The 27,963-nt window shown below is 45.0% G+C and overlaps 1 protein-coding gene across 2 annotated transcripts in view; it reads left to right on the top strand.

Annotated features, from left to right (window-relative positions):
• Positions 1–27,963, top strand: part of ATM (ATM serine/threonine kinase) — a 3,046,976-nt gene that overhangs the window by 2,551,050 nt on the left and 467,963 nt on the right. For both annotated transcript variants that reach the window (XM_069640412.1, XM_069640413.1), the window contains one exon: positions 266–473. In XM_069640412.1, coding sequence (XP_069496513.1) covers positions 266–473 — 208 coding nt within the window. The remainder of the gene's footprint in view (positions 1–265; positions 474–27,963) is intronic.

Raw genomic sequence — 27,963 nt, 5'->3', positions numbered from 1 at the left:
TTGTGCAGAAACTATTCCTTTGGATATTATTAATTCATCCATAGCTATTAAAGATCATTTGTGTGTCTCTTTCCATTAACTGCTTTTAGCAGGCACTACAGGATCCTTCCTTATGAGGCTTTTATTGATAGCATTAAGTACCTGTGTTAATTGCAGAGCTGTCATTAGTGTTCTAATGTGAAGATGAGAAATGTGTTGGAATTTACAATGTCGTTTGTCTTGGCTTCAGCTGCGGAATTGTGACATAAAAGGTTGTCTTTAACAGGTACACTGTCAAGGTGCAGCGCGAGCTTGAACTGGATGAATGTGCTATTGCTGCCCTAAAAGAAGATCGGAAACGCTTTCTGTGCAAAGCGATTGAGAATTACATCAGCTGTCTCATAAGTGGGGAAGAGCATGATATGTGGATCTTCAGGCTCTGCTCCCTTTGGCTTGAAAACTCAACAGTGTCCGATGTCAATAGCACAATGAAGGTTGGTCTGATACAACATTTCACAAGTATGTTTTTGGGACAGGCATATATTATGGAAAACTTTAATTCAAATTAAATCCTTATTTGGTCCAATGATAATACTGCATTTGAAAATTGTATTAGTATAGGCTTCATTGTCAAATTCATTTGTGCTTTTCACATATAATTAGGAGGGAACCAGAAAGATTCATGCTAAAGCCACTGAACAGTTTCCATGTTCTGTTCTTGGGATCACCTGGGATTACTAAACGGAGAAGGAACTGCTTTTTTCAATATCTGTTTTCCCCAATTATGCATCTATGGCAGTTCTGGCAAATTCTTTCAAATCCAGCTAGGCCTACAGTTTGAATCTCAGTTTATCTCTTCGACCTAAGAGAAAGGCTATCGACCCATGGCAATGGGTGACAAAAATGTTACCTACCAGTGCTTTCTGTAAAATGGTGCATGTCACCATAAGACCACTTCAAGTTCGCTGCAATGCTGCCACACAGAGGCAACAAAGTCTGTTTGCACTAAATGTCAAATAAAAGTTTTAAATATCCCAGAATTTCATTGTACTCACCAGCAAGGCCAAGTACTATGGAAATGGTAATCAACCTTCATAAAAAATCCTCGACTATGTGCGTCGTTGAGTATATTTAGCGAAGCCAGTATGGATATGTATTACAACAAGATGCACCTTACAAAAGCAATGGAATAAGAGCCTCTGATACTATGTGCCGCTCAATGTATTGACAAACTCACCCAACTGTATCTTATCCTATTTTCTTTCAAATGTAAGCCGCTCTAAAAGGCTATCTAAAATGGATGGGATAGCAAAAAGATTAATCCAACATTTTTTCTATAATAAATCCTCATACTTTATCCCTCACTCGTAGGGACATCCCTCCCGGTCAGCAAAGCACTTTCCTCAAAGAAAGTGCACCCGGGTCAGTGAACACAAATATCTTTTATTTTTAATTCTTTTAAATTTTTTTAATTGATATAGCTGAATTGAATCAACTTTTCAATATACAAATGTTTACGGTAAAACAATCAAAGAAAGATGATAAGCAGAATTACATAGCTAAAACATAAAACTTAAAAAGTTAAATTCACAGCGAAAAGAACATTTACAATCACTATTTGTAAGGACACATTAGAAGTGCAAAGCAATTTGGACCATCTTTGTGCAGTAACTATCATTCCTAAATGGCTACAATGATGTGAGAAAATTTTTAAACATTCACAAATCAATGACGGGCACAAAGACAGTACATGTTCTAAAGTTTCACTGATCTCAATGTTTAAGCAAAACAGACAAAAATTCAATTCCTTCGGGATTAGATTGCGCCTCAGCAGTATTTCACGAGTATGCCACAAATTAAAGCATAGTCATAAAATACCTGTGCGTGTTTTTTGTGAAGGAAATTTAAGAAGATACGGTTCCAAGGAGCCAAAAGTTTTGTGTTTGAATCTACGAACAGAGGCACTTTTGTATCTCAGACAATCGAATCTAGTATTAATCCAATCATAATGATAGATCATGCTTTTGGCTTTGTCAGGATTGGAAACTAAAACATCAATGGTTACTTCAGCTGTGCCATAATGGTATGGATGGATTGCAACCAACATTTAACAAAATTGTGATTAGTCTTAAACACATAGTTAGATAAGTAATTCAAGATGTTATTATCATTGGTCGACATCAAACATTTGCGAAATAAAGCGCAAATCTTCCATTGATATTGCGCATGTAGGGAGATTGAACCTAGTTCATAGCGTAACCAAGTCCCTGGAACACATTGAGGGAGATGGAGTATGGCCTTCCAGCATTCTGCCTCCAAGTTGTCTAAAAATGTTATAGACCGAGGTAGATGGGCTTCTAGACTATATAAAATGCAAGGAATGGCTGTTTGCTTCCAATAGATTACAGCTGGTTTAAGTGTAAAAACACCAAAACGATGGAGTATGACCTTGGTTTGGGAAATGGCCGTATCTAGTTTCTGGTTCATGATGTCAAGATGGCCAGAAACTGAGGCATTACCATCAAATATCATTCCCAAATAGGTGTAAGTTGGAACTAACACCAAATTAGTTTGATTAATTGTCCATATGAATTTATTTGTATTGGAATTCTTGGGTCTGAATACAACAATTTGTGTTTTGGTGGTATTAATTCGCAATTCATTCTCCTTTATGTAGATATTAAACATGTCAAGGAGTTTTTGAAGGCCACTTGGGGTTTTTGAGATGAGAACCAGGTCATCGGCATACATAAGGTTCTGAACCGGGATGTTATTCAATTTAGGCGAATCTGACGCAATTGCGTCAAAGACCTGTCGTACATCATGAAGAAAATATTTGAAAATCGCAGATGCAAGTAAACATCCTTGTTTGAGACCGCGGGCAGTTGGAATTACTGCAGACAACAAACCTTCTAAGGTTAATTTGATGCAAATAGACGTGTCAGAATGAAGTAAGTAGATGATTTGTAGTAAGGTATGAGGGCAGCTGTCTAGATTCAGTTTAGAAAACAAAAGAGGACGAGAAATGGCATCAAAGGCAGTATGAAGATCTACAAAGGCAAAATATATTACCTGCTTTGATGCTTGTGACTGAGATTTAATTGCATTAAGGCACAAAACATTTATGTTGGTGCCCATGCCCGCAAGGAATCCAGTCTGAAATGGGTCTCTTCTATTGGTAACCTTGGTCCATGCATTAAAATCACGAAGGATCAGTTTAGTAAAAAGCTTGCCGGCAGCATCTATGAGCGCAATGGGTCTATAGTAATGAGGAACAGTTTGATCACCCTTTTTATGGATTGGTACAATTAGCTAGGTTTTCCATGAGGGAGGAATAGAGCGCGATATGATAATCTGCTGAATATAGCATTCAAAATTCCAGCCCATATAAGAGGGTTGGATTTGAACATAGAATTGCTAAGTCCATCAGAACTGATGTTCTTAATGTGGTCTATGATGGTAGGAGAGCATTCTAATATCCACCTTTCATGGCACTCTAATCGGTGAGCAGAAAGAGAAAAGTTAGAATCTGCATATAATTAAAAATAGTGTTGAATCCATTGTGCTTCGGTAACTCTATTGGAATGCATTGAGGGTTGGGTCTGATGAGCACACTGGTTTAAAACGGCCCATGTCTCAGCAGTATTCTTATTTGCAATTAATCTGAGCATGTTTTCACTATCATTTTGAAGAATTTGGGCTCTGTGTTGATGAAACCAATTGTGGTACCTACATTTGGCCGTTTTCAACTGTTGTATCTGGGATGGCTGATTTAACATATGTGTAGATTTCTTTTCTCTTGATATTCTGTTTTCCTAGCTTTAACTTCAGGATTGAATGTATGACAATGTGAAGACCTCAACCGACTTGAAGATTTAGTTGGATTTCAAAACGGGATTAATAGGTTTGTATAGTGTATTGGTGTGGAAGTTTTATTATTACTGATAACCAGGTTGGATAGAGCTATTAAGTTTGACGGGAATGGGTTTTCGCATTATTGACTATTAGATCTTGCGAGAGCCTTGTTTTATTGGGTGGTTCACGGGCCCAATCAATCTTTAGTGCTAGCAGATTATGATCGCTGTGCAATTGGGAAATGACTTTGAATGATTGTATTAGGCCACTCAAGTTAGTGTGAGTATAGATATAGACAATAGTGCTACTCGCCGTTCCCCTTTGCCACGTAGGTCGGGCTGGTATGTCGCCTTGTATAGAACCATTAACCATATGGACATTTCTTTCCAGCATAACAGTAGACCAACGGTTGACTTTAACAAAATTATGTTTGCTTTTGGGATTTAAGCAATCAAGATTAAGGTCTCCAACAATAATTGTATCTGTGATATCAGGGGTAATTGTCACAAGGTCAAGAAGCCTGGTCAAACTTGCATAAAACGCTGCATCTATCAGCCCAAGAGGATTGCGATAGATGTTAATGAATGCAATCATATGGGGTCGGCATATAACTTTCACAAGCTGTATATAGGCAGTGACAGAGTGCCAATGCACAACAGAAAGACCCTTATTCATGTTAACACCCACTAAGAGGCCCGAGGAGGGTCTACCTTTATTTCCTGCGATAGCTGGTAACAATGCAATTTCATAATTATTCCACGCCAGCATTGTTGTAAGCCAAGTTTCCTGTAATGCTATAACATCATATTCCATTGGAAACTTGGAAATGGAGGCTTGTTGTTACGCTCACCTGGTTCCCACGGGGGCGTCGACCGGAACTGGGCCGCTGTTGTTTCCACCAGCGTGACGTGTTGCGCCGAGATGACTGACTGGACTGGCCCGCTCAGCCTAGTGTCATGATCTCTGCTTCCAAAAGGTCAGGGTTTTCCCAACTCCCTTGGAAGCAGATCCATAACCCAGGTTCCGAGTGCCAACCAGTCCCAATTGGGACCTTTTGGACCCAGTCCTGGCGCCAGTGGCACCAGGCTCATAAATATGCCCAGTCCCAGCGCTGGAAGCGCCGGGCTCATAATGCTTGGGTGGACTTACCTGCAGCAGACCATGCTGCTTACTTGCCTGCCAGTCGAGCCTCTGATCCTCTTCTGTTTGGAACTACTTTTCCTGTTGGGTGGGGCAGGAGCCACTCCCTAGATTCAGAACACTGGAACTCTTCTGGAAAGCAGGAACTCTTTTCTTACCTAGGCGTGGCTGTGGAAGGAGACACCTAAGCACTACAGGAGGCTATTTAAACCACACCCGATGGATGAATCTTGCTTTGCGTTATTCTGCATCCTCTGCAGCAGAGCGCTCATCGTGTCTTCTGCATCTGATCCTGGACCTAAGGAAAAAGGCTTACCATCCTGAATCCAGTCTTCAGCAACACCTATAAAGACAAGAAAGAACAGGTTAGCATTACGGTCTTCAGTGACAGCTCTTCACTTACCTGGTCCATCGGCTGTCACCAACGCCTTGCGCTGCATTCCGGCATCTGAAAGACAAAGGCTTACCTACTCTTCGTGCGCTCCGGAAGTCTTCACACTGCATTCCGGCATCTGGAAGACAAAAGCTTACCAACTCTTCGCACGCTCCGGAGGCCTTCGGCGCTGCATCCCGCATCTGAAAGACAAAACAAGGTGCGTTTAAAGACATTGGGGAACTTTAATACTCACGTGCCATTACTCCTTTCCACATCTAACCCAGTGGGTATTCCGGCACCCTGCAGCCGCTCCGAACTTGTACCTGCAAAATAAAAAGACAGTTGGAGCGCATCGTGAAGCAGGCAACAAGCGCTTACTTACGTGCTTCCAGGCGCTTCTATTCATCACACGGGCTCCATCTTCAACTCACTTCAGCCCGTCATCCGCCATCGCCGGAACCCTGCAAAACAAGAAACATCATTACTAAAGACTTTAAAGACATTAGAATTACTCGAAACTTACCGTTCGTGCAGTAAACGACAGACAGCAGTCCTCTGAAGTCAAGAGGCCTGCTCCCCTTATCCAGTGAAGAAACTGGTTACAGCACCCTGCCCCGAGGCAGATGGAGAGCACGGCGTTCACTTACCTAAGGTGAGAGCGTTAACCTTTGGGGTTCTACAGGAGAAGAGAAAGGGAAGAAGAGAGAGACATTCAATAACCCAGTTCCTTAATCCCATATTTTCTATCTGCAGACATCTTACCCTTCGAGTCAGACATACAGTGCACAGAGGTCCAGCCCAAAGAGCCAGCCGTGTGTTACACATCACCTTTGAAGATACAGTATACGCCCAGTCAAGACCAGCGCCTCTACGGGAATCAGGTGAGCGTTAAACCTAGTTTGTCTGGCTCGCAAGAATATTCTTCTGCAAAGGAGAAGAGGAATTAACCACCCATGGAATTGAGTGTCAACCCACCTTCCCCACTCCCGTTGTCTTCCCACAGATCACTCTTGATGTCCCCTCCTTAGTCTCACCTGATGGTTTGGAAGGATGAGCTCTCCATCCTGCGTCGACCGCAGGGGCGCGTTGATGACCAGTTACTTCACTGGCGTAGAGGAATTGGTGAGTTCCAGTATTGACTCTAAAGTCCAATTGTTCATAAGAGTTCAAATGTCTGATCTTCACTCTGTCCGATTCCTTGCAGGTTGCCGATTAATCCACTCGAAGATTTCCAAATGGCAATTGGTAAGATTCAGGTAAGTCTATTGTGGTTTTCCCCTTAGGGGCCGGGGTACGGCGATGAAGCAGAGTTGACTGTGCCGACCCGAGATGAGGTGAGACCGCCGTGGTAAATCAGGTAATTTTTGTGGGGGGTAACGGGTATTGTCTTTGCTTTCTCCCCTTAGGGGCCGGGGTACGGCGATGAAGCAGAGTTGACTGCGCCGACCCGAGATGAGGTGAGTACCTCCCGTGGTAAATCAGGTAAGTCCTTGGGGGTAGCTTGAATAGCCTTAGAGAGTCCCTTTGCTCACCTTGCTGTCTTTGTCTCCTTAGGTGTCGGAGGGCGGCCGCGAGAGGGAGAGAGCGTGATGGAATGCTGAAGTACCGCCAAGCAGGTGAGTTCAGCGCGGCGCCGTAGGAATGCGAAGCGATGCTTCAAAGACTTCTGTCTTTCAGCTCCGTGGCGAAATGGAACAGGATTCAGGTAAGGATTAAAGTTAAAACTCCTGTTCTAACCTTTATCCTTCTTTTCTTCTTGTTTCAGGAGTCCCAGGACTGAAGCGGGCGTGGCTGAAGACTGGAGCTGCTGAAAACACAGTGAGTGTTACGCTGCAGCAAGCAGAATAACGTGTGTCTGTCCGGGCGTGGTTTAAATAGCCTTGGAAGAAGATCCAGGTAAGTATTCTTCCACAGCCCCACCCAAGTAACAAAATAGTCCCTTCAGTAAAATAGTCCATCCTAAGCCTCATTTGGCTTAAGTCTTCATGCACCATGGTCTGCCTCAGGTGAGTATGCAGCATGGTCTGCTTCAGGTAAGTTATCAATAATGAGCCTGGCGCCTATGGCACCAGGACTGACTTTATCTTTATGAGCCTGGCGCCATAGGCGCCAGGACTGCACCCAAACAGCCCCTAACTGGGGCTTTTGGGCATGCTCCAAGTGACATGATGCCTGCTTCCGGGACTGCTGGGCCTGGTCTGGTCTTCCGGGGGCAGGCATCATGACACTTGTAGATGTGAATGGCCGTGCGTGTTCCAGCTTGCGATAGTAAAAGAGCAATGTGGTGGTTCTACTAGTGGTTATGACATATTGGGGTGATCAGCATTGTCTGTAATTATGTTCACACCACTCTTATAAATGTTGGAAGATATCTGATTTGTGTCATTTCTTACATTCTTGCGGCCAGATCTTGAGCTACCAAGAAACTCATGTTAAATAGCTGCATTTTGGCCTTCCAAATTGTATTCAATACAACCCCCGAAGGAATCCAGAGCTGATCCACGGAACATGTAGTATCGGAAATGAATTTGATCTGTTCGATGTCATAGGAGGAGGTGCCTTCTAGTTCAACTAACTGCGAGACGATGTTAAGGACACTGCATCTTTTGAGGTCATAAGTCCCGAAACTACCCTCTCGACATTTTAAAATTAAAGAGTGGCAATTGAAAATGCTTGCAGTGTGATGTTGAGAGACAGTTGCGGGCACATCATGTGGATTGAGATTATCAATTGAGTTGTCGGATCTTCGAGGAGGATGAATAACGTTTGAATACAAAGGTTTGGAAGGATAACTCACTCCAATAGTTGGGGGTAATTGCTGAGATTTGAACATGTTCAACTGGCCAACACTTGGGAGAAGCCATTGATGTAGTTGTGGGTCAAGCCCGGTTGGAGCTTGAGTGGGAGTAACTACTACCGGCTGGTTCCGTTGAGCTAAGTAGGTATCTACCGCCTTACGTAGCTGATCAAGTGTAAGATCAGGAACGCCATTTGTGCTTGTCATAGGAGAGGCGGCTAGGTTGTGCCTCTTAGTGGGTGGAGCGCTTGCGTTTTCAAGGAGTCTAACAGATTGATGTGAATTTGTTTGATCCAGCTCTCGAATTAAGGCATCCAGAGGTGGATATACCATAGGTAAAATAGGTGCAGCTGGTTGACTTACTACAGAACCTCGCAGGGGTACGGCCAGCTCCACCAGAATTGTCCCAGGAGGCGAAGTAGGCAGCACTTCTTTATTTGAGGTTTGGACTGTGGGCACCACCTCTTCTGTGGACTTATTTTTTTGTGAGCTTTGTTTTAAAGGTTGAAAAAATGACTTCACAGTTATTTTAGGTTGTCGCATATTCATTAGATTTTCACTTTACTTGGTCACAGGATCAGACACCTTTGTGCCTTTTTTGGATCTAGCATTTGGCCTTATAGGGTGAGCCGCATCCTTGTTTGCAGGCACCAGGAGAGGGGGAGCAATACACTAGGAGGGCTTGGTGGGAATTGGAGTATTAGGAATGCTGATCCAAGTGTCATGAGATTGCAGAACATGGGCATCATTATCACCCTCCACCTCAGAAGTGATGATTTCTTTAAATAAAGGTAGAGCAGGTGCATCAGAAGGTTGTTGACTCAAAGGAGAACCTATTGTAATTATTGAGATGTTCTTCATAGGCACGCAACCTACATTTGTGTCATCATTTGGCTGAGGATTTGAGCGCAAGACAAGCGTTTCAAGCGACAGAAGAACTTGTTCAATTCGGCCGGATTGTTTAGAAATTTTAGCATCTAGTCCTTCATATAGTTTGAAAAGTGTCTGCATGTTGAGATTCATGGAGGCAAGAGCCACGTTGAGTAAGGGAGAAGGTAGAGTCAGTGGCAGAACAGGAGGAACCGGCATATGCAAGGCCGGGGCTTGCGCTCTCCATGGGGTAGGGTATACAAAGGACACTGTAGGGGAGCCCGCTGTGGAAACAGAGCATGGTGCGCTGTTCTGAGCACAATGCGAGTTGGCAAACATGGAGGTTGGCGACTTGCATTGGCTCGCATAAATGGAAAAATCCGGTTCAGAACAGGACGGAGAGGACCGATGCGCTGGAGCGTTCAGAGGTTCTCTCATCGGATGTGAAAGTCACGGAAGGGGGGTGTGAAGCATAGTGTTATCCGAAAGAGGATAGGAAGAGAGTTTTGGATTACACAGCGAGTTAAGTGGAAAAATTGATGTAAATAATGAAATGGTTCCGAGGGGGCCGTTATTCACCAACAGCAAAATTGACAACAAACTCCCCTTTGCAGAAGGCGCTGAGTTAACAGGAGTCAGCGTGATTGATTTGTGGGACGCGCATATCACGCGGTTTAGCTGAGCTGTTAAGCCGTTATTGAATGCATTCATACTTTCAGGCATACCAGGTTTTAGGTACGCCATATGAAGGCACCCGCGTGTTAAACACACTTACTGCTAGAAGCACAGACAAATTGTTATAAAAATTAGCAAATCGCATATTCGCATAGCATATTCGCCAGCAATACTTGAGGTTTCGATTAAATCTATGGCCGACCAGAGAAGTCATGTCCAGACGAAATTTGATCCCAAAAGAACTCAATTACTTCCATTTCTATGCAAACAAGGCAGAGAGGGAAACATTGGAACATTGCATACTGTATTGCCCTATGTTGTTCATTCAAAGGAAAAATCATTTAAAAAAAACATATTGTAAATATGGAAATGAACAGCATCTGGCAAGCTATATCTATCCCACAATTCCAAATTCCAAATTGGGCAGGCGTGTGGCAATAGTGCACTTTTTAGAATCTCTGTTCCAAAAAAGCGATATCAACAAGCTGGTTTTAAATTAAAGGCACTGCACACTTTAAATGCAATTACTTAAGTTGGAGTTCTTAATAATATTGAATATTTTATCAGAACAATGTATGTATTTGACCTGGTTAGTCACTCTTAATGTGTTGGAAATGAAACATTAATTTTGTTCATGTTCTTTTCCTTTCTTTTCTTATTGATAATGATGTAATCTGAAGCAATGGTTAATTGTCTAATTTTGTATATTTGTTTATATTTGAAAGGATTATTGTATTATCCAAACCAAATTAAAAAAAAAAATTTAAAAAAAGAATTAGCAAAGTTTCAGGGAATTGAGGAATACTGTGTGCCTGGAACGGGGGCACTCGCGTCTGGCTGCGCAGCTAAGCAGCCAAGCGGCACTTCACCATGGTACTTAGCCCATGAGTGCACGCGCGCGCGTGCGCATTGTTTATATCGAGTGGGCCAATAGATGCAAGCAGAGGCGAAGCTCTTCTTAAAGGCACAAAAGTCCTTTTAAACTCCTTCCAAATTGGGCAAAGGTGTCGCACATGGTGTAGAGTCCAAACACACAGGAGAAGGCAGCAAAGGCAGGCAGGACCAGGGGAACCAGCAGCCAAGTGGCACTTCACCACGGTGCTTAGCCCAGGAATGAATGCGTGCGTGCGGGTGCACATGCGCGCTGGTTATATCGAGTGGGCCAATAGATGCAAGAAGAGGCGGAGCTCTTCCTAAAGGCACAAAAGTCCTTTTAAACTCCTTCCAGATTGTGCGAAGATGTTGCACGTAGTGTAGAGTCCAAACAAACAGGAGAAGGCAGCAAAAGCAGGCAGGACCAGGAGAACCAGCAGCCAAGCGGCACTTCACCACGGTACTTAGCCCGCGAGTGCCATTTATGTTGTATGGCTTTGACTCTGAATGCAGAATGAATGCCTGGATTTTTCTAGCACTTTTTTGATTGTGAGCAAGGATCTTGTAGCACAGATTAAGAAAGCACCATAATCTGTCTTCTAGCAGCTTTTTTCAGGAGGTTTTACCTTTTCTCTGGGGGTCATTATGACAATGCCCCTCGCTGATCATTGGATCTGCATCTTGCAACCTTGAATGCTCTTTGCATTTCTATTGCATAGGGAATTTGGAATTGAATTTCTTCTCCATTGGGGTTTCGATCCTAGGTTCACTCAATTTTCACTGATTAAGTATTTATCATCTGCCCTGCAGGTAAGCAACTTGCTAGTCACTTTTACTTGCTATAAACCGGCAGATACACCCAACAAAGAAAATGGAGAATAAAAATAAACCCAACAGAATAACTCTGCTCCTGCTTCCATCCGTACAAGTATATAGATGTGTTTGGATCAGCACCAGAAGGAAGTTGCTCAAATACTGTTACACCCTGAGTTGAAGAGGCACTTTAAAATAAAAATGCATCTTTTTAAGTTTGCATATACCACTAGGTCCAAATAAATATACATTGCAAAAATAGTTACAATATCTGTTTTTGATTTCCTAAACAACATTCCACATAGGAATTACTTTTTTTACATCCTAAAAATCATTTTACTTCCAACTTAAAAAATTTGGGAATAAAAAATGGCAAATCTTAGTTTGTGATTGTGGTTTCATTTTTGGCCCCAAAAAAAAGTAAGCAAAGTAATCAATTTATGGGGACGGCCGGAAGCAAAATTACAGTGTAGCAAACAAACAATATGGGTTACGTGGGAGCGCAGACGGTTGGGCAAGAAAGGTGTGTATGGCGCTGGGGAGCACATTCACACTAGAGCAAACTATCACAGTTCAATGGCATGAAGTATAATCTCACAGTATGAAGCTGTTGTCCCTTAGTAGAATGTTTGATGGACTGCTAAGTGGTGGCAGGAGCATGGCTTGGGCCACACCGCACAGTCGTCACATATTGCCTTTAGCAGGATGGCCTGAGTGATGTGATTGGGAAGGAGAGTCACGTGGCCAGTCCAAGACCACAAGTTCACCCGCAGATTGTAGGAGCTGGGTGGGAAGGGGGATGGTCCACAGTGAAGTTTGCTCAAATGACCACAAAAAAAGTAAACACTGTAATAATTAACAAATGGTGGTGTGGAGCTCGTTTTACCACGGGGTCATCTCATATTGCTCATACTTCAACAAGCCTTGACAAGCGCTTTCTTCCCACACTGTTTCAATCTATTTAGCACCAAGATTATTATTGGGACGTGTGTGCTCTAGAAATGCTCTACCCACTCTCACTCTAGACCCTATCTTTTGTAAAGGCTGGGGGAGTATGATTAAGTCTTGAAAAAAAGGTAGTGCATGAACCAAACTCTTGGTTAGACATTCATGTACCCTTACGTGGTGGAATCACACCCCTCAAGATGATTACTGTCCTTAGGCTCTTACAAATGCTACAAATAATCCTGCAACTCTCAGCAAAAATCCCTAATATCTGTAAGGAAGAGTTGAGAGGCACCAGCATCTGTGGAGGGCTTGGATTCCCAGATGTTATGGCCTATGACAGCTGCTAAACCTATCAGGGTAAAACAATGTACAAAAAAGTGAGTCCACCTCTGAGATAGCTTACGAAAATTGGAGCAGGGTCTGGTTATAGCTTCTGTTCTCTTATCTCCATGTATAGCCATTGATGCAAGATTAAATGTTGCTGACTTATTGGCCCACCCCTAGATGCTTTTGAGAGACTAAGAAGACTGTGATCCCCAGGGTTTACCCGGGTCCCCTATTTTGCCATTTACAAGTAACCCTGACTAACCCCTGACTAACCTCTCTGTGTGATAAGCATATGCTATATATATGTAAAACGCTTGGGGTATGTTTCTGTACTCAGCTGCTGCAATTATCAGTGTTAGGTTGCCCTCTGCTGTTCAAATGACAAAGTACACCTCTGTGTGTCCTTCAACAACAGCTATCATTTTAACAAACAGAGTGAGCATGGTTCTACGCGGTCACCTTCACCTTCCACTATCACAAACATTTGAATTAATTCCAAGTTACTTCTTTCCAACCCCACTTCTCTTCACACAGGTCACGGTGGTTCCAGCGTCAATGAATAGTTAACTACCAGCTCAACCTTTCAGTCTCTAAAGAGCGAAACTCTGTAGGACAAATGCCTCCTCACAAGCTAAAACTGAAAGTAGGTGCTGTAATTATGCTACTACGCAATCTTATGCCATCACAGGGACACTGCAGTGGGACAAGGTTGACAATTATGCGTCTACAGCGACACATCCTAGAGACCCGTGCAATCGATGGATTAAACTTAGATACTGTTGTCATACTGTGCATACCTCTCATTCCATCTGATACAAATATGCCTTTCAAATTCAAAAGAAAGCAGTTTCCTATAAGTTTAGCCTTTTCAATGACCACTAACAGTCACAGGGCCCTACGCCCCCTTCCTGGAATCAATCAGTGGCAATTATGATATTTAAGAAGGGGGACAGAAGTGACCCAATGAATTACCGACCGATATTGACATTTAAGATATGCTAGAATGGCGTATTTTATGCCGGGAACAGCTAGTGCTTACATAAATGTAAAGACGGGGATATCCCTAAACTATAACGTATAGCAAGAACATGTCAAGTTATTCCAGTATTTCAAATCTGGGAAGCCTACAATATACCAAGGACAGAATTGTTCTCCCTTGCTCAATGAATCAATTGTGTGAGCAATAATCACTTAGCCCCTCTGATGTTCTTGTCTTATCGCCCCATTGACTGTCCTGCTAGCTGAAGCTTCTGCGAAATGCTCTGAACTCGGACACTTTCTCAAAACATACGTGCCGTTAAACAGAAATGGGAACAGCTGGTCTGAGCATTTTAACAACCCTATTTTGGGGGAGGGCCATGCTGAACAACATTTTCAAAGACTCCAAACATTAACTATTTGTGTTTAAGTGCTACATATTTCTTTTATGATCCTCCAGTGGCTTAACAGATCCTCCAGTTTTGGTCTCACAGATAAGGCCTACTATCAGAGGAAAGGGAGCCATGCAGCAGATGTGAGGTAGAGTTACATGTTCCTATTATACAGCTCTCTCACTCCTCGGTCTCTGCTTTGGGTCCAAGTGAATGAGTTGTACATTCCTATGCCCTTTACAAATTGATCCATTCCATTGTCTCCTTTTGTCAAGCTTGCTGATTCATTCTTAAAAGGTGGAAGCATCCTACATTTGCCACCTCTTACTCTTAGAAATGTTGCTAAAATCACCCCTTTGCATAAAAGAAACTGTACTGATTACTTGTAAAGCGTGACTCCATGAATTCCGCTTTCTGAGAATCTTGAAGGTATTCATGAAATGCATTTAGAGGCGAAATAATAATGTTATGCCAAATCAGAGGTGATTGTGTCAGCCAACCAATTCCCATCTGAAAGAGATTCTGCAACACATGTAGGGATTTGTAACCATTAAACACAAACTGAGAACCTTATGCGACCTCACTTAAGAAATGTACATAATAACAACATGAATCTATCAACCATATTTCAAATAAAACATTTATTGATGTATGGGAATTTAACTTTGCATCAAATGGAAAGACTGCAATACAAAATTGTTAAGGAACCAATCACTTACCTCTTGCTAATGTTCTTTCTGATGGATGTTCCTCCCATGAATTCCTCATCTTTGATTATGCCATCCCTAGCGCATCTGTTCTTCAGAAACATTTCTGCCATTAGCAGGCGCAGCTTGGCTCCACGTCGGCTCCACCTGATGCCTCTGTGCACCCCGTGCCAGAGTTGACGTCAGGGAAAGTATGTATCGAGGTGCTATGCCATGTGACCTCAGTTCCACCATTTTTCCCTAGTGCTTAGATGCAGGGGGACCGTGGAACCAAAGGTGTACTAGCTATCAGCCAAGTAAGGCAGGTGGGGAGGGTGATTAGAAATCCATGGGAGGAACAGCAAACAGGATAAATTTACAGAGAGGCAAGTAATTTGTTCTTTTTTTCCCACCTCTCAGTCTTTGCGATCCTTGATGCTTTCAACTGACTGTCTGTTTTCATCTTTTCTGATATTAACTGTGTGGTATGTTCAATTCTACATCTTTCCTTCAATAGCATCTCCGTCATTCGCCCGCCCCCACTCGGCATACCCACTCCCCTTATTTGTAGCAAGCCTGCCTTCAGCAGCCCCACATTTACACAAATATGGGTACCAAGTAAGTCCATATTCCCCATCATAGAGACCTTTCCCTACCCCGTCCAAACACTAAAGATAACCACTTCAGAGAAGCACCATTCTGCTCCATCTACTTTCGCTCCAACCATTCTCCAATCATAACTCCCTTGTATAAATCTACAACTTGTTCCAACAACAACTCTGATTCTACTAATGTTCTTTAACCAATTTCTTTTCCTTTAACCAATTTCTTTTCAACTTACATCCCTTTTCCGTACCCCTCACCCCCTTTAATTACCTCAACGCCTCCTTTATAAATGCATCTATTGAGGGCCCTTTCTCAGAGTCATCCATCTTTAACCAAACCCTTCTACCAGGTGTTTGGGGGCTGTTCAGGTTTTGAAATGTATGGTTCTTGTTGTCCCTTCTGTCGTATGTGGTCCATCTGTGCTAGGACTGGTTCTTCTACTGCCTGGTAATCCACTAGCAATATGGTTACTTCCTCTCTCTTCTCTGTCGCTCAATACATAGGATTGATCTCATCTCACAAATGAGTGCAACCGGGTACCACATTTGAATGTAATGTCTTTGTCTCACAGCCAGGACTTCAGGGTCCTGCATTCTCTCTTGCAGACTACTGATCCTCTGCCCTTTATATACCACCCCTGGCTGGATTCTGACTTTGTCCTTGAGATAGTAACATTTAAATATAATCAGTCTCTCCCCTGAGCCTTGTTTTAGACCTCTGTGAGTGATGCATTTTTACTGTTCGATCCCGTTTGTCTGAGAAGAGGGTGTTGACAATCTCTTACAATGTTTTCTCCACCTGTTTAGGGGGCTCTCCCTCTTGTTTCTGGGATATTAAGCATACAGAGGTTGCACCTCCTTTCTCTGTTTTTGATGTCATTCACTTTTCTCTCCATCTCACTATTCCTTTTCTATAGTTCTGCCAGGTGTGTGCCATATTTAAGATATCTGCTGTTTGTTGGTTGTTCTCCACCGCCTTGAATCTGTGTTCCACTTTCCCTTCTAGCTTCATTATTGAAGCCTTGATATCCAAGCACATTTCCTTGATTTCCGCTAATATGTTGAGTATGTCTTGTTCCATGGCCTCTACTGGCTCTCTTGTTGCGTCCTCCGACTTAGTGAGAGTGTTTACCCTTTCTCCAGTGTTCGTTTGGCTGTAGGTACATTTCTAAAAGACTTCCGATCAGACTTTGGGCCTACCAACCCCACACATCCAGGATTCTCTGCACCCCCGGGGCTCTCTTAATCCACAGATGCATCACTGCTATGTTGGATCCTTCCTCTCACAGAGCCTCACCCGATGAAGCGCCCTTGTGGGTTCACTGGTCGTCCCCACTTACCTTTCTCTACAACTGGGAGCACCACTATCTCCCGAGAATCTGGTAGTATCATGTAACGGCCCCCGAAGCGCACCTCCAGCTCTCGTTGTCTCACTGACCTACTAAATGTGGTATGCCTTTCCCAGCAGCAGAGCCCTGCACCAGCCTCTTTTAGCAAACTGCCTTGCCCGTCTCCACGTAGTTCATTTTCCAAATGCACCCCTTTCCGATCATTGGGGAGTCTCTGCCAGCATTTTTCGGGGGCGAGAGTCCTTCAATCATCAGGAGTTTAATCTTGGGAGGAAAAAAGAGTGCAGAGCTGCGGATTCAGGTGACCATTTTCCAGGCACGCCCTTCTGGTCTCGTCTAATCTGAGCTTTTCTACTGCATCATGCCTAATACTGGTAAGGCCTAGAGCTTCAACTCCTGCAGGGATTGTGGCAGACAGAGAGCCACATTTTCTGATTATACTACCTGGGGGAAGAACACAACCAATCACTATGCCTGCAGCAGAGGCGAAAGAAAGACCAATCCCTGATCGGGAAAGTCTAGAAGAAGCACCACTACAAGCGATCACGATCTCCAAGCAGTTCTTTGAGGCACCAATATTCTTTGCCCTCGAAGAAGAGGAGTCAGCGATCAAGGGAATCCTCTTTGAGTTCGGTCCACAGGTACTATTTCCCACTCAATCTTTTATACCGGTGGAATGGGAAAATCTCTGACTGAAGATACTCAACGTCTTTTCCAAGGCCCCAGTGCTGGCCGAATCAACAGGGCCCACCACATTTGAAGGAGCCAACAGGGACCCCTCATGAGACTACAATCGTACAGATTTGGGCACAGTTCCGGCTCAAATGGTCTCTCACCCAGACCAGCGCTGTGCTACTCTGTCTTCGGGCATCGAGCTTCCGGCACTGGCCCCTCTTGCCTTTTAGAATATCCCCCACTTCATAAGAGCAAATTCATGTCAAAGATGTCAGTAGTCTTTGAGGAGAATGGTGATCCTATCCCATTTGGGCTAAAACCACAATGCTCCAAAGAGGTGAGAAATGTCCCTGAGGAATTCCATGGAGAGCGTTCGGCTCTAATGGACCTAGCCTTCAATGTACTGGAAGCCAACAGTCTCGAAACCTCCTCAGAAATGGACATCCTCCTAGCGCTGACTGTGCTTCTTTCCAGAAGATAATGGCCAAGGTGGTAGACCTGCTGGGTTTGTTACAAGCCCCCCTCTAGTGACCTTAAGTTCAGTTTGAGTTAACTGACTTTCTGGATGAGGGCCCTGTGATGATTTGCCAGGTATCGTCACTCCTCTCCAATCAGGAGCCCTTTCCCATGAGGCTAGGGAGGTCAGGCAGTCACCCAATAGTCCCCCTAGGGGTGGTGGTTTAATGCGGGAGGACCTCATGGAGAGGGACTCCCCAAATGGGGATAAGGACGATCACCTAGGGTACAACCCGTTGGCCAATATCACCGCAACCTTCGCTAACCCCCCACTCCATTCCAAACCACTTCCTTTAAAGTAGACCCAAGTATTTTTGTAGCGTAGGTGAAACTGCCAAAAGAGAAAGTACTAGGACAAAGAAGAGCACACAAGACATGAAGATTACTGGCTATGCTAGTACTGGTACGAGGCTTCCGAGGTGATGCATAAAGATCAATCCTTCAAGAACAACAAAGGACTTTGACAATCCGCCAGGGTAGGTCTTGCAACAAAGTATAAGAAGAGAAGAAGGACTGAAGATGTTGTCATGCCCAAAAGAGAGGCAGTAGGTGTGGAAACCATCCAGAGTGGGAGTTTTGAATCCTGTCGGCTGACCGGGGATGCCAAAGCACAGAGGATGCCAGCGAATTGCTAGGCAGTTCTCCGTGGGTCCAGCTGGAGCAGGCCCAAACAGGAATAGAGAGCAGAGCAGTCCAGTGGAGCACGGTAGTGTTGCAGTGCTGCATAAGCGGAGGAGAGAAGCAGAAGAGCCAGAGAGACACACCACAGTCTCAGGAAGCCCTGGTGGTATACCAAAGTCCCAAAGAAGGTAACAGGAGGTACGAGAGACCCAAAGGGGACACGGGGTGGGAGAGAGGCAGGCATCCGAGGAGAACTTCCTAGTCGCAGTGGTGGAAATAAGCCCACTGACCACCAGAGAAGAGTCTGGGACCCAAACACATGTGAATTAAGCATCAGAGGAAAACGTCTGCATCGCAGTGGTAGCAGTAAACCCACTGACCACCAGAGAAGGGTCTGGGACCCTGATGTAACTGTACTAAGCATCTGAGGAAACCATCCTTGTTGCAAAGGCAGGGAAAAGTCCACTGATGCCCTGAGAAGGAGTTGGGACTTTGCTCATTCCACAAGAAGTGGGTGAAAGAAAAATCAAGTTGAGAGATACGAAAAAGAACTCTCATACACCAGGAAAAGGGAGTAATTCTCCTGCAGAAGAAACTGAAAGCCGTTTTGATACACTCAAGAGACGCCAGGAAAAGGAAGTCATTCACCCTGGCTTTGTTGTGAACTATATTGGAATGTGTAGACCAATACCAGGAGAAGGGAGTTATTCTCTAGTTACGAAAGTTGACTGGTGCAAAGGTTTGTTGGAACCACAAGCCAGGGGAAGCGAGTCATTCCCCATAGTATCTGTTTGCCAAAGAACATTTTCAGGACTAACACCCAAACACCAGGAGAAGGGAGTCATTCTCCTGGAGAAGGAACTTTCTGTTGGCTTATTCTTTATTTGTAGTGTAAGGGATAGAAGTAGGTTGTCACACAGGACGGTGGAGTTTAATTTCGACTGACATTCTGACAGATCCTATAGTATTGGTTTGAGGCAGGGAAACCCCACTTGGAATATAGGGAGAATAGGGAGTGTTTCTTCTTTTTTGAGAAATAAAGGTTTTTACCAACCAAAATGCCACCCTTGTGTCAGCATCCTTCTTTGACACCCTTACAGCCCTCTAAAATAGACCTTGCTGCCCTGTAACCCAGCAGTGGAAGCCCCAGTTTTACAGGCCTGGGAGACACCGGCCTTGGTCATGGCTGTGGACCCAACCTGGCCAAGAAACAACATGCGGCACCCTATGCTCTGGCTTTTCTCTCCACCCATGCCTGATTCGAGCTGCTTCAGCCAGCCCTAAAAGAGCCTTCTTCCCCTCCTTGCCACCTGACAGGGAGAATACGAAATGGGACGCTTGACCGCTTTGCCTTTAGGGGCAGTTAATGCCCCTTGCGCCTTGGCAACATTTTCTCTTGGCCTCTGAACGGTGGTGTCAGAGGTGGCTGGGATCTCAAGTAGAGATGAGAGAGGAATTGTGCAGGATGACAAGGAGGCGGCATGCCTGATCTTACAGTTTGGCCTTGACACAGTCAGCTGTATAGCCATCAGAAGGCACGGGTGACAGGCGCTTCAGGCATGCAGCAAACTCGCCATCCGTCCGGCCAGGGAAGAGGCCACTGAGCTCAAAGGGGAAACATATCCACCTCGATAGTACCCTCCACAAATCTAGGGACGAAACCCAGTAGGGTTTAAGGATCTCCCTGTTCAGTGCGGAATGGCTCGGACCTTATAGGTCATGACATAGGGTTATTGCCTCACCCTAGTTCAATGCCCTCCAGACCATCCTCCTACCAAATCCTCTTTACCTTCAGACCCTCACCTGTTAGCGAAGGTCTGTCAGCTTCTGGTGAAGGGTGTCAGAGTGGGTGCTGTGATCAGAGGAGGGCAAGTATTGGTATTCTCTGTAATTGCTGGTTCCAAAGGAAGACTGGGGTTTGCATCCAATTCTGGATCTGAGGGTTTCAAACTTGTACCTGCGCAAGGACAAGTTCAAGATGGTCATTCTGGTCCAGATCCTTCATACCCTTGATAAGCAGGACTGGCTGGTGTCCCTGGACCTTCAGTACACGTACTCCATCTCAAGCACAGGAGACATCTGAGGTTCGTGGTGGGATGATCGCACTACCAATTCAAGGTCCTGCTTTTCGGTGGGTCTTGATATATACAGTCTTCATCAAACAGCTGAGAGTTGTTGATGCTCACCTTAGGAGGTAACGCATACATGTCTTCTCCTACCTAGACAACTGGCTCATTCAAGATCGCTCCCCAAATCGGGTGTGAGCAAATCTGTACTGCACATGCAACCTACTGCACAGTTTTGCTTCTCCCTCAAGTTCAAGAAGTCACATGTTTTGCTATCTCAATCCCTCAGATTTATCGGTGCAGTTCTAGTCACTTGCCTGTGCAGGGCTTTCCCTCCAGAAGATCAAGTGGCATGAGACTCCGTCTGAAGCCTACCTCCAAGTGCAACTCTTGGTATGACTTCGACCTTGCCACCCTGAAATGCAAGTGCAGGGTGGCTGAGAGGAAGTGGAGGGCTTTCGGGCTCCTTCCCTGACAAACTGGCCTGCCGCCTCCTCCAAAGGCAATACTGACTCTCTGTCTTCCCCAAGAAGAGAGTCCACATCAAAGCCCACTTCAATGCGGCATCTAACAACACAGCCAAACTCTTTAAAATCGGCAAGGAGCTGGCCAATCCCACTGCAGTCTCCACCTCTCCTGCCCCTCCCAGACCCTCTGTATGGCGCTGGCTTCTCATTTCACCACTAAAACTCTGGACATCCTGTCCTCACTTTCCTCTTCCTCTTCCTTTACCTCTCTCAGGCCCCCCATAGCTGCCTCTCCCTCTCCTCTTCCTTTTTCTTCCTTCTCTATATTGACACCTGACGATATTTCGAGACAAGTCCGATCTATGAATGTTTTGTCTAATCAGGTGCTTCCCTGCTCTTCCAGAACCATCAAGGACAACATTGACACACTCCATCCAGCCTTGGCCAATTTCTGCAATCACTCTTTCGCCACTTTATCTTCCCCCTCTCTCCTCAAGCACTCTCTTGTGAACCCCATCCTAAAAAAAGCTTTCTGCCAATACTACCTGTCTGGCAAACTATCGCCCGATTTCTGTCACTCCTTTCCTGGGCAAACTCCTGGAAAGGTTGACCATCTCCCAACTTACTCTCCGCACTGGATCTGTTGGTTGCCTCCACGACCAACAGTCTGGCTTCGGAGCAGCCAGAGTCACAGAAACTGCTCTCCTGAACATCTGTGAAGATCTGCTCTCTAGTCTTGACTCTAACTCTCCTTCTGACCTCATCCTCCTTGACATTTCTTCCCCTTTCGACACAGTCAATCCCGCCACCCTGATCAATCGATTTTGTGAGAACCTGAGCATCACGGATCAGGCTCTGGCGTGGCTGACCACCTTCCTCTTGGACCGGCCCTTCCAGGTCCAACTTGGGTCATTCCTCTCCACCACCACTCTCTCCACATGTGGTGTCCCCCAGGGCTCTATCCTCTCATGCTGGATCTTCAATGTCTATCTGGCCCAATTGGCCCACCTGATCTCCACCTTCTCCTCTAACTTTCAGTGTTATGTGAATGACAATTGGCTCTCCTTCAGGCTTCCCTGGGCTGCCTCGCTCATTCCCGAATGTCTTTCCGCAATTCAGGATTGGTGCTTCTCCAACGATCTCTGCCTTAATGCGAGTAAGACAGAGATCCTCCTCAATGGGACCCCTGCTCTCGCTTTCCCTCTCTGACTCTGGCTGCCCTCCTTGGGCCATCTAACCCTGCTTTCCTATGAGGCAAAAAACCTTGGTGTCATCTTCGACTCCACTCTCTCCTTCTCTCCTCACATCACGGACCTTGCCAAGAAGGCCCATTTCCAGCTGCACCTCCTCAGAGGTATTCTAGCTTTTCTCGCTTTCCCCCAGAAGCTCACAGTCTCTGGTTCTCTCCAGGCTGGACTACTTCAATAGCCTCTTTCTCAATCTGCCTGCCTCTACTCTGCGCCATCTGGAACTAATCCAGAACAAGACTGCAAGACTTATCCTTGGCCTCAAGCCCAGGGACTTTATCTCTCCAGACCTGAAATCTCTCCACTGGCTCCCATTGGCTGCAAGGATCAAGTTAAAGACCCTCTGCATCGTCCACAAGGCCTTCTGGGGCCGGGCCCACACTACTTCCAACTCTCTCTGCCGAAGTACCTTCCTTCTCAAGCCCTTCGCTCAACTACCTCCAACTCTCTAAGGGTCAGAAGCTTCTGCAATGGGTTGTACATCTCTCTCCTCTGCAGGTGCCTCCCCCTGGAAAGGCCTCCCTGCCCCTCTCAGACTTAAGCTGTACCACCTGAAGTTCCAGAAGCAGCTCAAGACCCTCTTTTTCTCCTCTGCTTCCTTCTCCTGCTCCCCTGCTAACCTTTCTGTTCGATACGCTGACTGGTTGCTTGGTACCCTCAGAGTCTCACTGGCTACCAGGCTCCTCTACAACCGGTCCTCCCTGCACTGCCACCTGGCCTACTGCGCACTCAGGGGCTATTATCTGTAACCCCTACAGCACCCCTGATGACTTGCACTTACCCAGAGCTGTGCTGCCCTGGTCGCGCTTACCCAGAGCCTTCTGGTCCTGACTGCACTCCCCTACCCTCTTCCTTGCACTTCCCCCTCTCCCTTCCACCTGCATTTCTCATTGTCGCACTTTCACGATCTGAATGTCACAAGGCCTAGAAAGATTGTTTGTCTTATCTTCCCTTCCTTGTCTTGTGGCACCTAGAAACACTTGTGTACAGGCGTGTTATATATGCAATATCATGTTATATCAAGCATCTTCCAGGTGGTTCATGTATTCCGATCCCAGAAAATGGTTCCAGCCTCATCCTTCCTGCACCTTCTGGGTTTCATGGTCTGATGCCTTCTGGTGGTGTCAGAGGCCTGACTGCCCATGAGGTTGCTCCAGTGGCTACTTCGCTGTCAGTGGTCCCATTCCAGGGCAACATGTCTGACCTTTTGCGTGTCTCAGACTAGGTGTAGCGAGACCTCGTATCGGGGTCATTTCTCCAGCAACCTGACCCCAACTTACAGTGGTCATGGATGCATCCTTGAAAGTCTGTGGTTCTCACTTGTTAGACATGACGTTTAGCCATCTTTGGTCTCAGGTGGAGACTCAAGAACACATCACTTTATGGGCTGTGTGCGATCAGGCTGGGCCTAGTCACCTTTGTCCCTCAGTGCTGGACAAGTGTGTGCTGTTCCTAACGGGCAACATAGTAAACATGCACCACCTCAACAAACGAGGCGGTGTAGGATTGTTGCCTCTGTGCAGGGAAGCAATGCGACTGTGGTTTTTGGATTTGGAGAAGGGCTGGTATCAGAGGCATGCCAATCTGCCCAGATAGCGGACACCGTGAGCAGACAGACTTTGGTCTCCCACAAGTGGGAGCTCTGCCAGGAAGTTCTGGAGGAGATGTTCTTCTTGTGGTGTAATCCAATAGGACCTCTTCACCTCCAGTGTGAACAGGTAGTGTGAATTGTCCTGGTTAAGGGAATTTCCATGCAGGGATCTCTGGGGGATGCAATGTTGGTAGAGTGGAACTTTTGTCTCCTCCAGTGGTAGCTGGTGAATTGTTTACTTGGATGGGCGAAATTATTTCCCACAAATATACATGAGCAACTGAGCATAGCAAGGGAGGCCGAATCAACCAAGGGAATTGTCTCGGGAGGATAGCTCAGCGGCAACGTGCTCGCCTTGGAAGCAAGACGACACAAAGCAACACGGGTTCGATCCCCGGGTCCGCGCTTAGAAACCTCTGGTATTAAGCGAGTTATAAATAACCTATCATATCATATCATATATAAGGGGAGTTTGGGTGGTTATTCCCATTGAAAATGTTTTAAATAATGGTTTAAATTGGTGCATTTTACAGCACAGCAGACTGTTTTGAGAAATTGGGTAAGAAAAACATTCAGGTTGCAATTGGTTTTGTAAGTTAACTCATGAAATAATACAACAGATGCAAGTCACCAACAGTGCACTGGAGCATTTTTCACCACATTTGGTGCTAGGAAGTGTAGTTCCTGGCAGGAGTGGCTGAGACTTTGTTTTGCTGCTGTGGAGACAGCCTGCGTATTAAGCTGATACACATTATATCACTGAGCAACCCTAGAGGCAGCCTAAGGAGGAAAGTGCAGTTGGCCCTTTAACAGTGGCAAGCCTCCCCATACACGTGATGCGGGTGGAGCATGTAATATGCCTATTTGGTAGGACGTGCCAGGAAGTGTAGTTTCTGGCAGTTTGTGTCAGGGAATTGGTGGTAGTTCTCTGCAAGCGCTTTTAATGCACCAAATCTGAATGCTTTGCCCAGAGTGATTGCCATTGGAAAAAACTAGAATTACGCCCATTCTAAAATCCAATCATCAGCTCGCATTCGACCCTGTGATTAGAACTAAGAAACCAGAAATGAGGACAGTATTAAGGAGCCTCACAGTGACGATTTCATTTGTAATTTAAATGAGGTGAAACTGGTGTATGCAAATTGGCCAAAACTACGCTCTTTACAACAAAGGAAAATAATACAGCCAACCTTTGGAGGCTGATCAATGATGATTTGGTAACAACTAGTCATTCGTTAGTCAATCCCATACCACCAGAAGAATGGAGAGCGCATGTTATTAATCTTTATGCGTTCCCTACCGACGATAATGATCCTGCACAGATTGATGTGTCTCAGCTGAACGATTAGGACAAAAATATATCTGTAAGTGATATTGAAGCCAAGATAGATCATTTAAAAGGTTCCTGTTCCTAACAATCTTCCAAACACTGTTATAAAAAAAGAACCCTAATATTTGGGCAAAGATCCTTCATAACCTATTTTAAACTATTATTTCGACTATGATTCGTCCTTAATCGTGGCAGACAGCCGTCATTGCACCAGTGTATAACAAGCATTGTCAAAGCCAATAGTTTTGCGTTTATTGCTGTTCTTTGTATTTTGCATTTATAGAAACCAGGGTGCAAGGAAAAAAGTGCAACGTTTTAAGGGCAGAGATGGTGCTGAGGTGGTGCAGTCTGTTGTCACATTCTATTCCTGCTTGCCTGGGAAGGAGGTGCTTTTCTACAAAAGCCCTATTGAGATTCAGAGCGGGCGCAGTGCTGGTGCTGAGGTGGTGCAGTCTCCAGCGGTTCCCAGCGGTCTCCGGTACTTGGAGCCAACATGTCAGCCTGAAAAGAAGCAGGGTGCCTTGCTCTATCTCAGGTGACTGCACAAATAAGTGGCTGTGTATTTGAGAAGCTGAATGGGAGAGCATTTGAGCAGCTGAATGAGAGAGCGTCCAAGCGAAGGGTAAAGGGAGTTGGTGAATGCAGGCTCCGGTAAAATCCATGACAAACAGCCTCACGAGTCTCATATGATTCCTGTGACAGGCGAACATTGGGATGCTGTGGTACTGGTCTTTGTCTGAGCATACTGTAAAATCTGCTTGACAGAGCCCTATTCAGACATGTAGTGGTACAATGCTACATAGCGCTCCCTATGCCGCTGCCGTTTTTGAATGAAGGCCTATTAAGCAAACCACAAGGGGTGGTTGCATGTGGAATATAGACATCTGACGCTTAGAGAAAGCCTATAAGGCCGACGATAGTACCAATCAGAGAGAACCAGCTATCTAGCTGTATCAACCCTAAATAATTGCCGGATGCACAGAGGAAGAGTGACTGCGGGTGCAGGGTTTTGTAAGCCTATACCTTTGAGCCCTTTATGCCTGTTATGCTAACACAGCTATAGAGCTTATACTTCTATGTACCAGTCTCTCTGAATGACTCGAAGTGTTGCATTGGATTTAAGCAATTGACTCCTACATCCTATACCCCAACTCTTAAATAGAGTGCTAATTCCCAAGACAAAACCGTATGTCCTAGCTGCGGAGCGGCAAACAGTGGGACTGAGGTCTTAAGCGCCTGAAAACTGCACTGGTATTGGGAACACAGATGCCGGAAGTAAAAGGAGTGGAAGTTATGATGGGAAATGGCCAATTGGGGAGCCTGCGGGGCAGGAGGGTCAGTGGTAATAGCTTTTTGACAGTACAAATGATTTGTATAGTTGCAAAAATATCTAAAAGCCCACCCTTTGCCCAACAGGCAATTTTTCAGATGATAAAAGGGGAGAATCAAGTACTGGTAACTCCAGAGTTGGGAGTGCTGAAACCACTTGAAAAACTGAAGGTGCAATTAAACGAGGTGATCATGCATTCTCTGATGGCAAAACAGCTCTCTAGTCAATTCCACCGTCAGAGGGGTATGAAGCGAGTGCTAGGAGGCAGATTATCTTCTGTAGATAGCCCTATTGGGAGAAAACGAATACAAAGCCTGGCATCGACCTCAAAAGGAGCTGGGACGACAACAACTGGGTCCGACCCTGAGAGGGCCCATGCAGTTGTGGAAAAAGTAACAGAGGAGGCAATGGTGCAAGTCTTAGATTCAGTAAGGCCCTCACAAGCGAGTAAAATTATACCACAAGTTCACAATGACTTTAAAGCATGTACCCCATAATGGGTGTCCAAAATTATAGCACATCAGCTGGAATTAAATCGCAAAGAAATATGAAGGACTTCTTCCTAATGTTGGGATCAATGTCGACAACAGCTACAAATGCAAAGAGACGAGACAATGTGGACCTTCCTTTTGGAGTGTTGGATAGAAGTATCCTGAACGCTCGCCCATCAGTGGAAAGAGAGTTGGTAATCGGGGATGACAGGAACTCTGTTATAATGGATCCTAGTGAAATCAAACCAATGGGCGATTCCGGCCTCCATATTAACTGAACACTTAACGTTTAATTCAATGGATGGGCAGGCTATTTATAATGGGGCGATCTACATAAAACGCTGAGAGCCATGGATGAGAGAATAGAGTTAACTCAGCCAACTATATCTGCCCTGAATGTAGTGCTAAGCTCTTTTGTTCATCTATATGAGAATATAAGAGATACACTGAAGTTAAATGTAATGGAAATTGGAGATCAAAAACGGGGGATGGAGGCAACAGTGGAGATGTTGGCAAAATACTCAGCTAAGAATGATCTGCATCAAAAAATTTGGCAGTCACTATAAAAACAGAATCAGAAGGTGGAAAGACTCTTAAACATGACGGAATTACAGCACTGTGTGATTGCATCTCATCTCACAGTCAACATAGTGAGAGTTGAACTTACTGACGTAGTAATTGAAGCCTCGTAAATGCCTTGGGAACAAATTCCAAAGGAAGGAGGAGAAGGTTTGGCTGCTATAGGAACTGCTTTGCAAGCCAACCCAAACAATCCCCTGATATTGTTTCATTACAAGAAGGGACTGGGAAAGAAAGACAAAATTATGCCCAGGAAATAACAAAAAGGACAAATGGAAAAGTTACTCCAGTGGAATATGGGAAGAAAAAGAAAAGAAAAAACAAGAAGTATCTGGGTAATAAAAGGCTCAAGAAAATATGAGAGATACATGGATCCTTTGGAAGAAA

This window comes from Ambystoma mexicanum, chromosome 7q (genome assembly GCF_040938575.1).
Source record: "Ambystoma mexicanum isolate Mex_15411 chromosome 7q, UKY_AmexF1_1, whole genome shotgun sequence".
NCBI classification, from domain to species: domain Eukaryota; kingdom Metazoa; phylum Chordata; class Amphibia; order Caudata; family Ambystomatidae; genus Ambystoma; species Ambystoma mexicanum.
The sequence above is the reverse complement of the archived record's forward strand: the minus strand, read 5'-3'. Positions and strand labels throughout refer to the sequence as shown.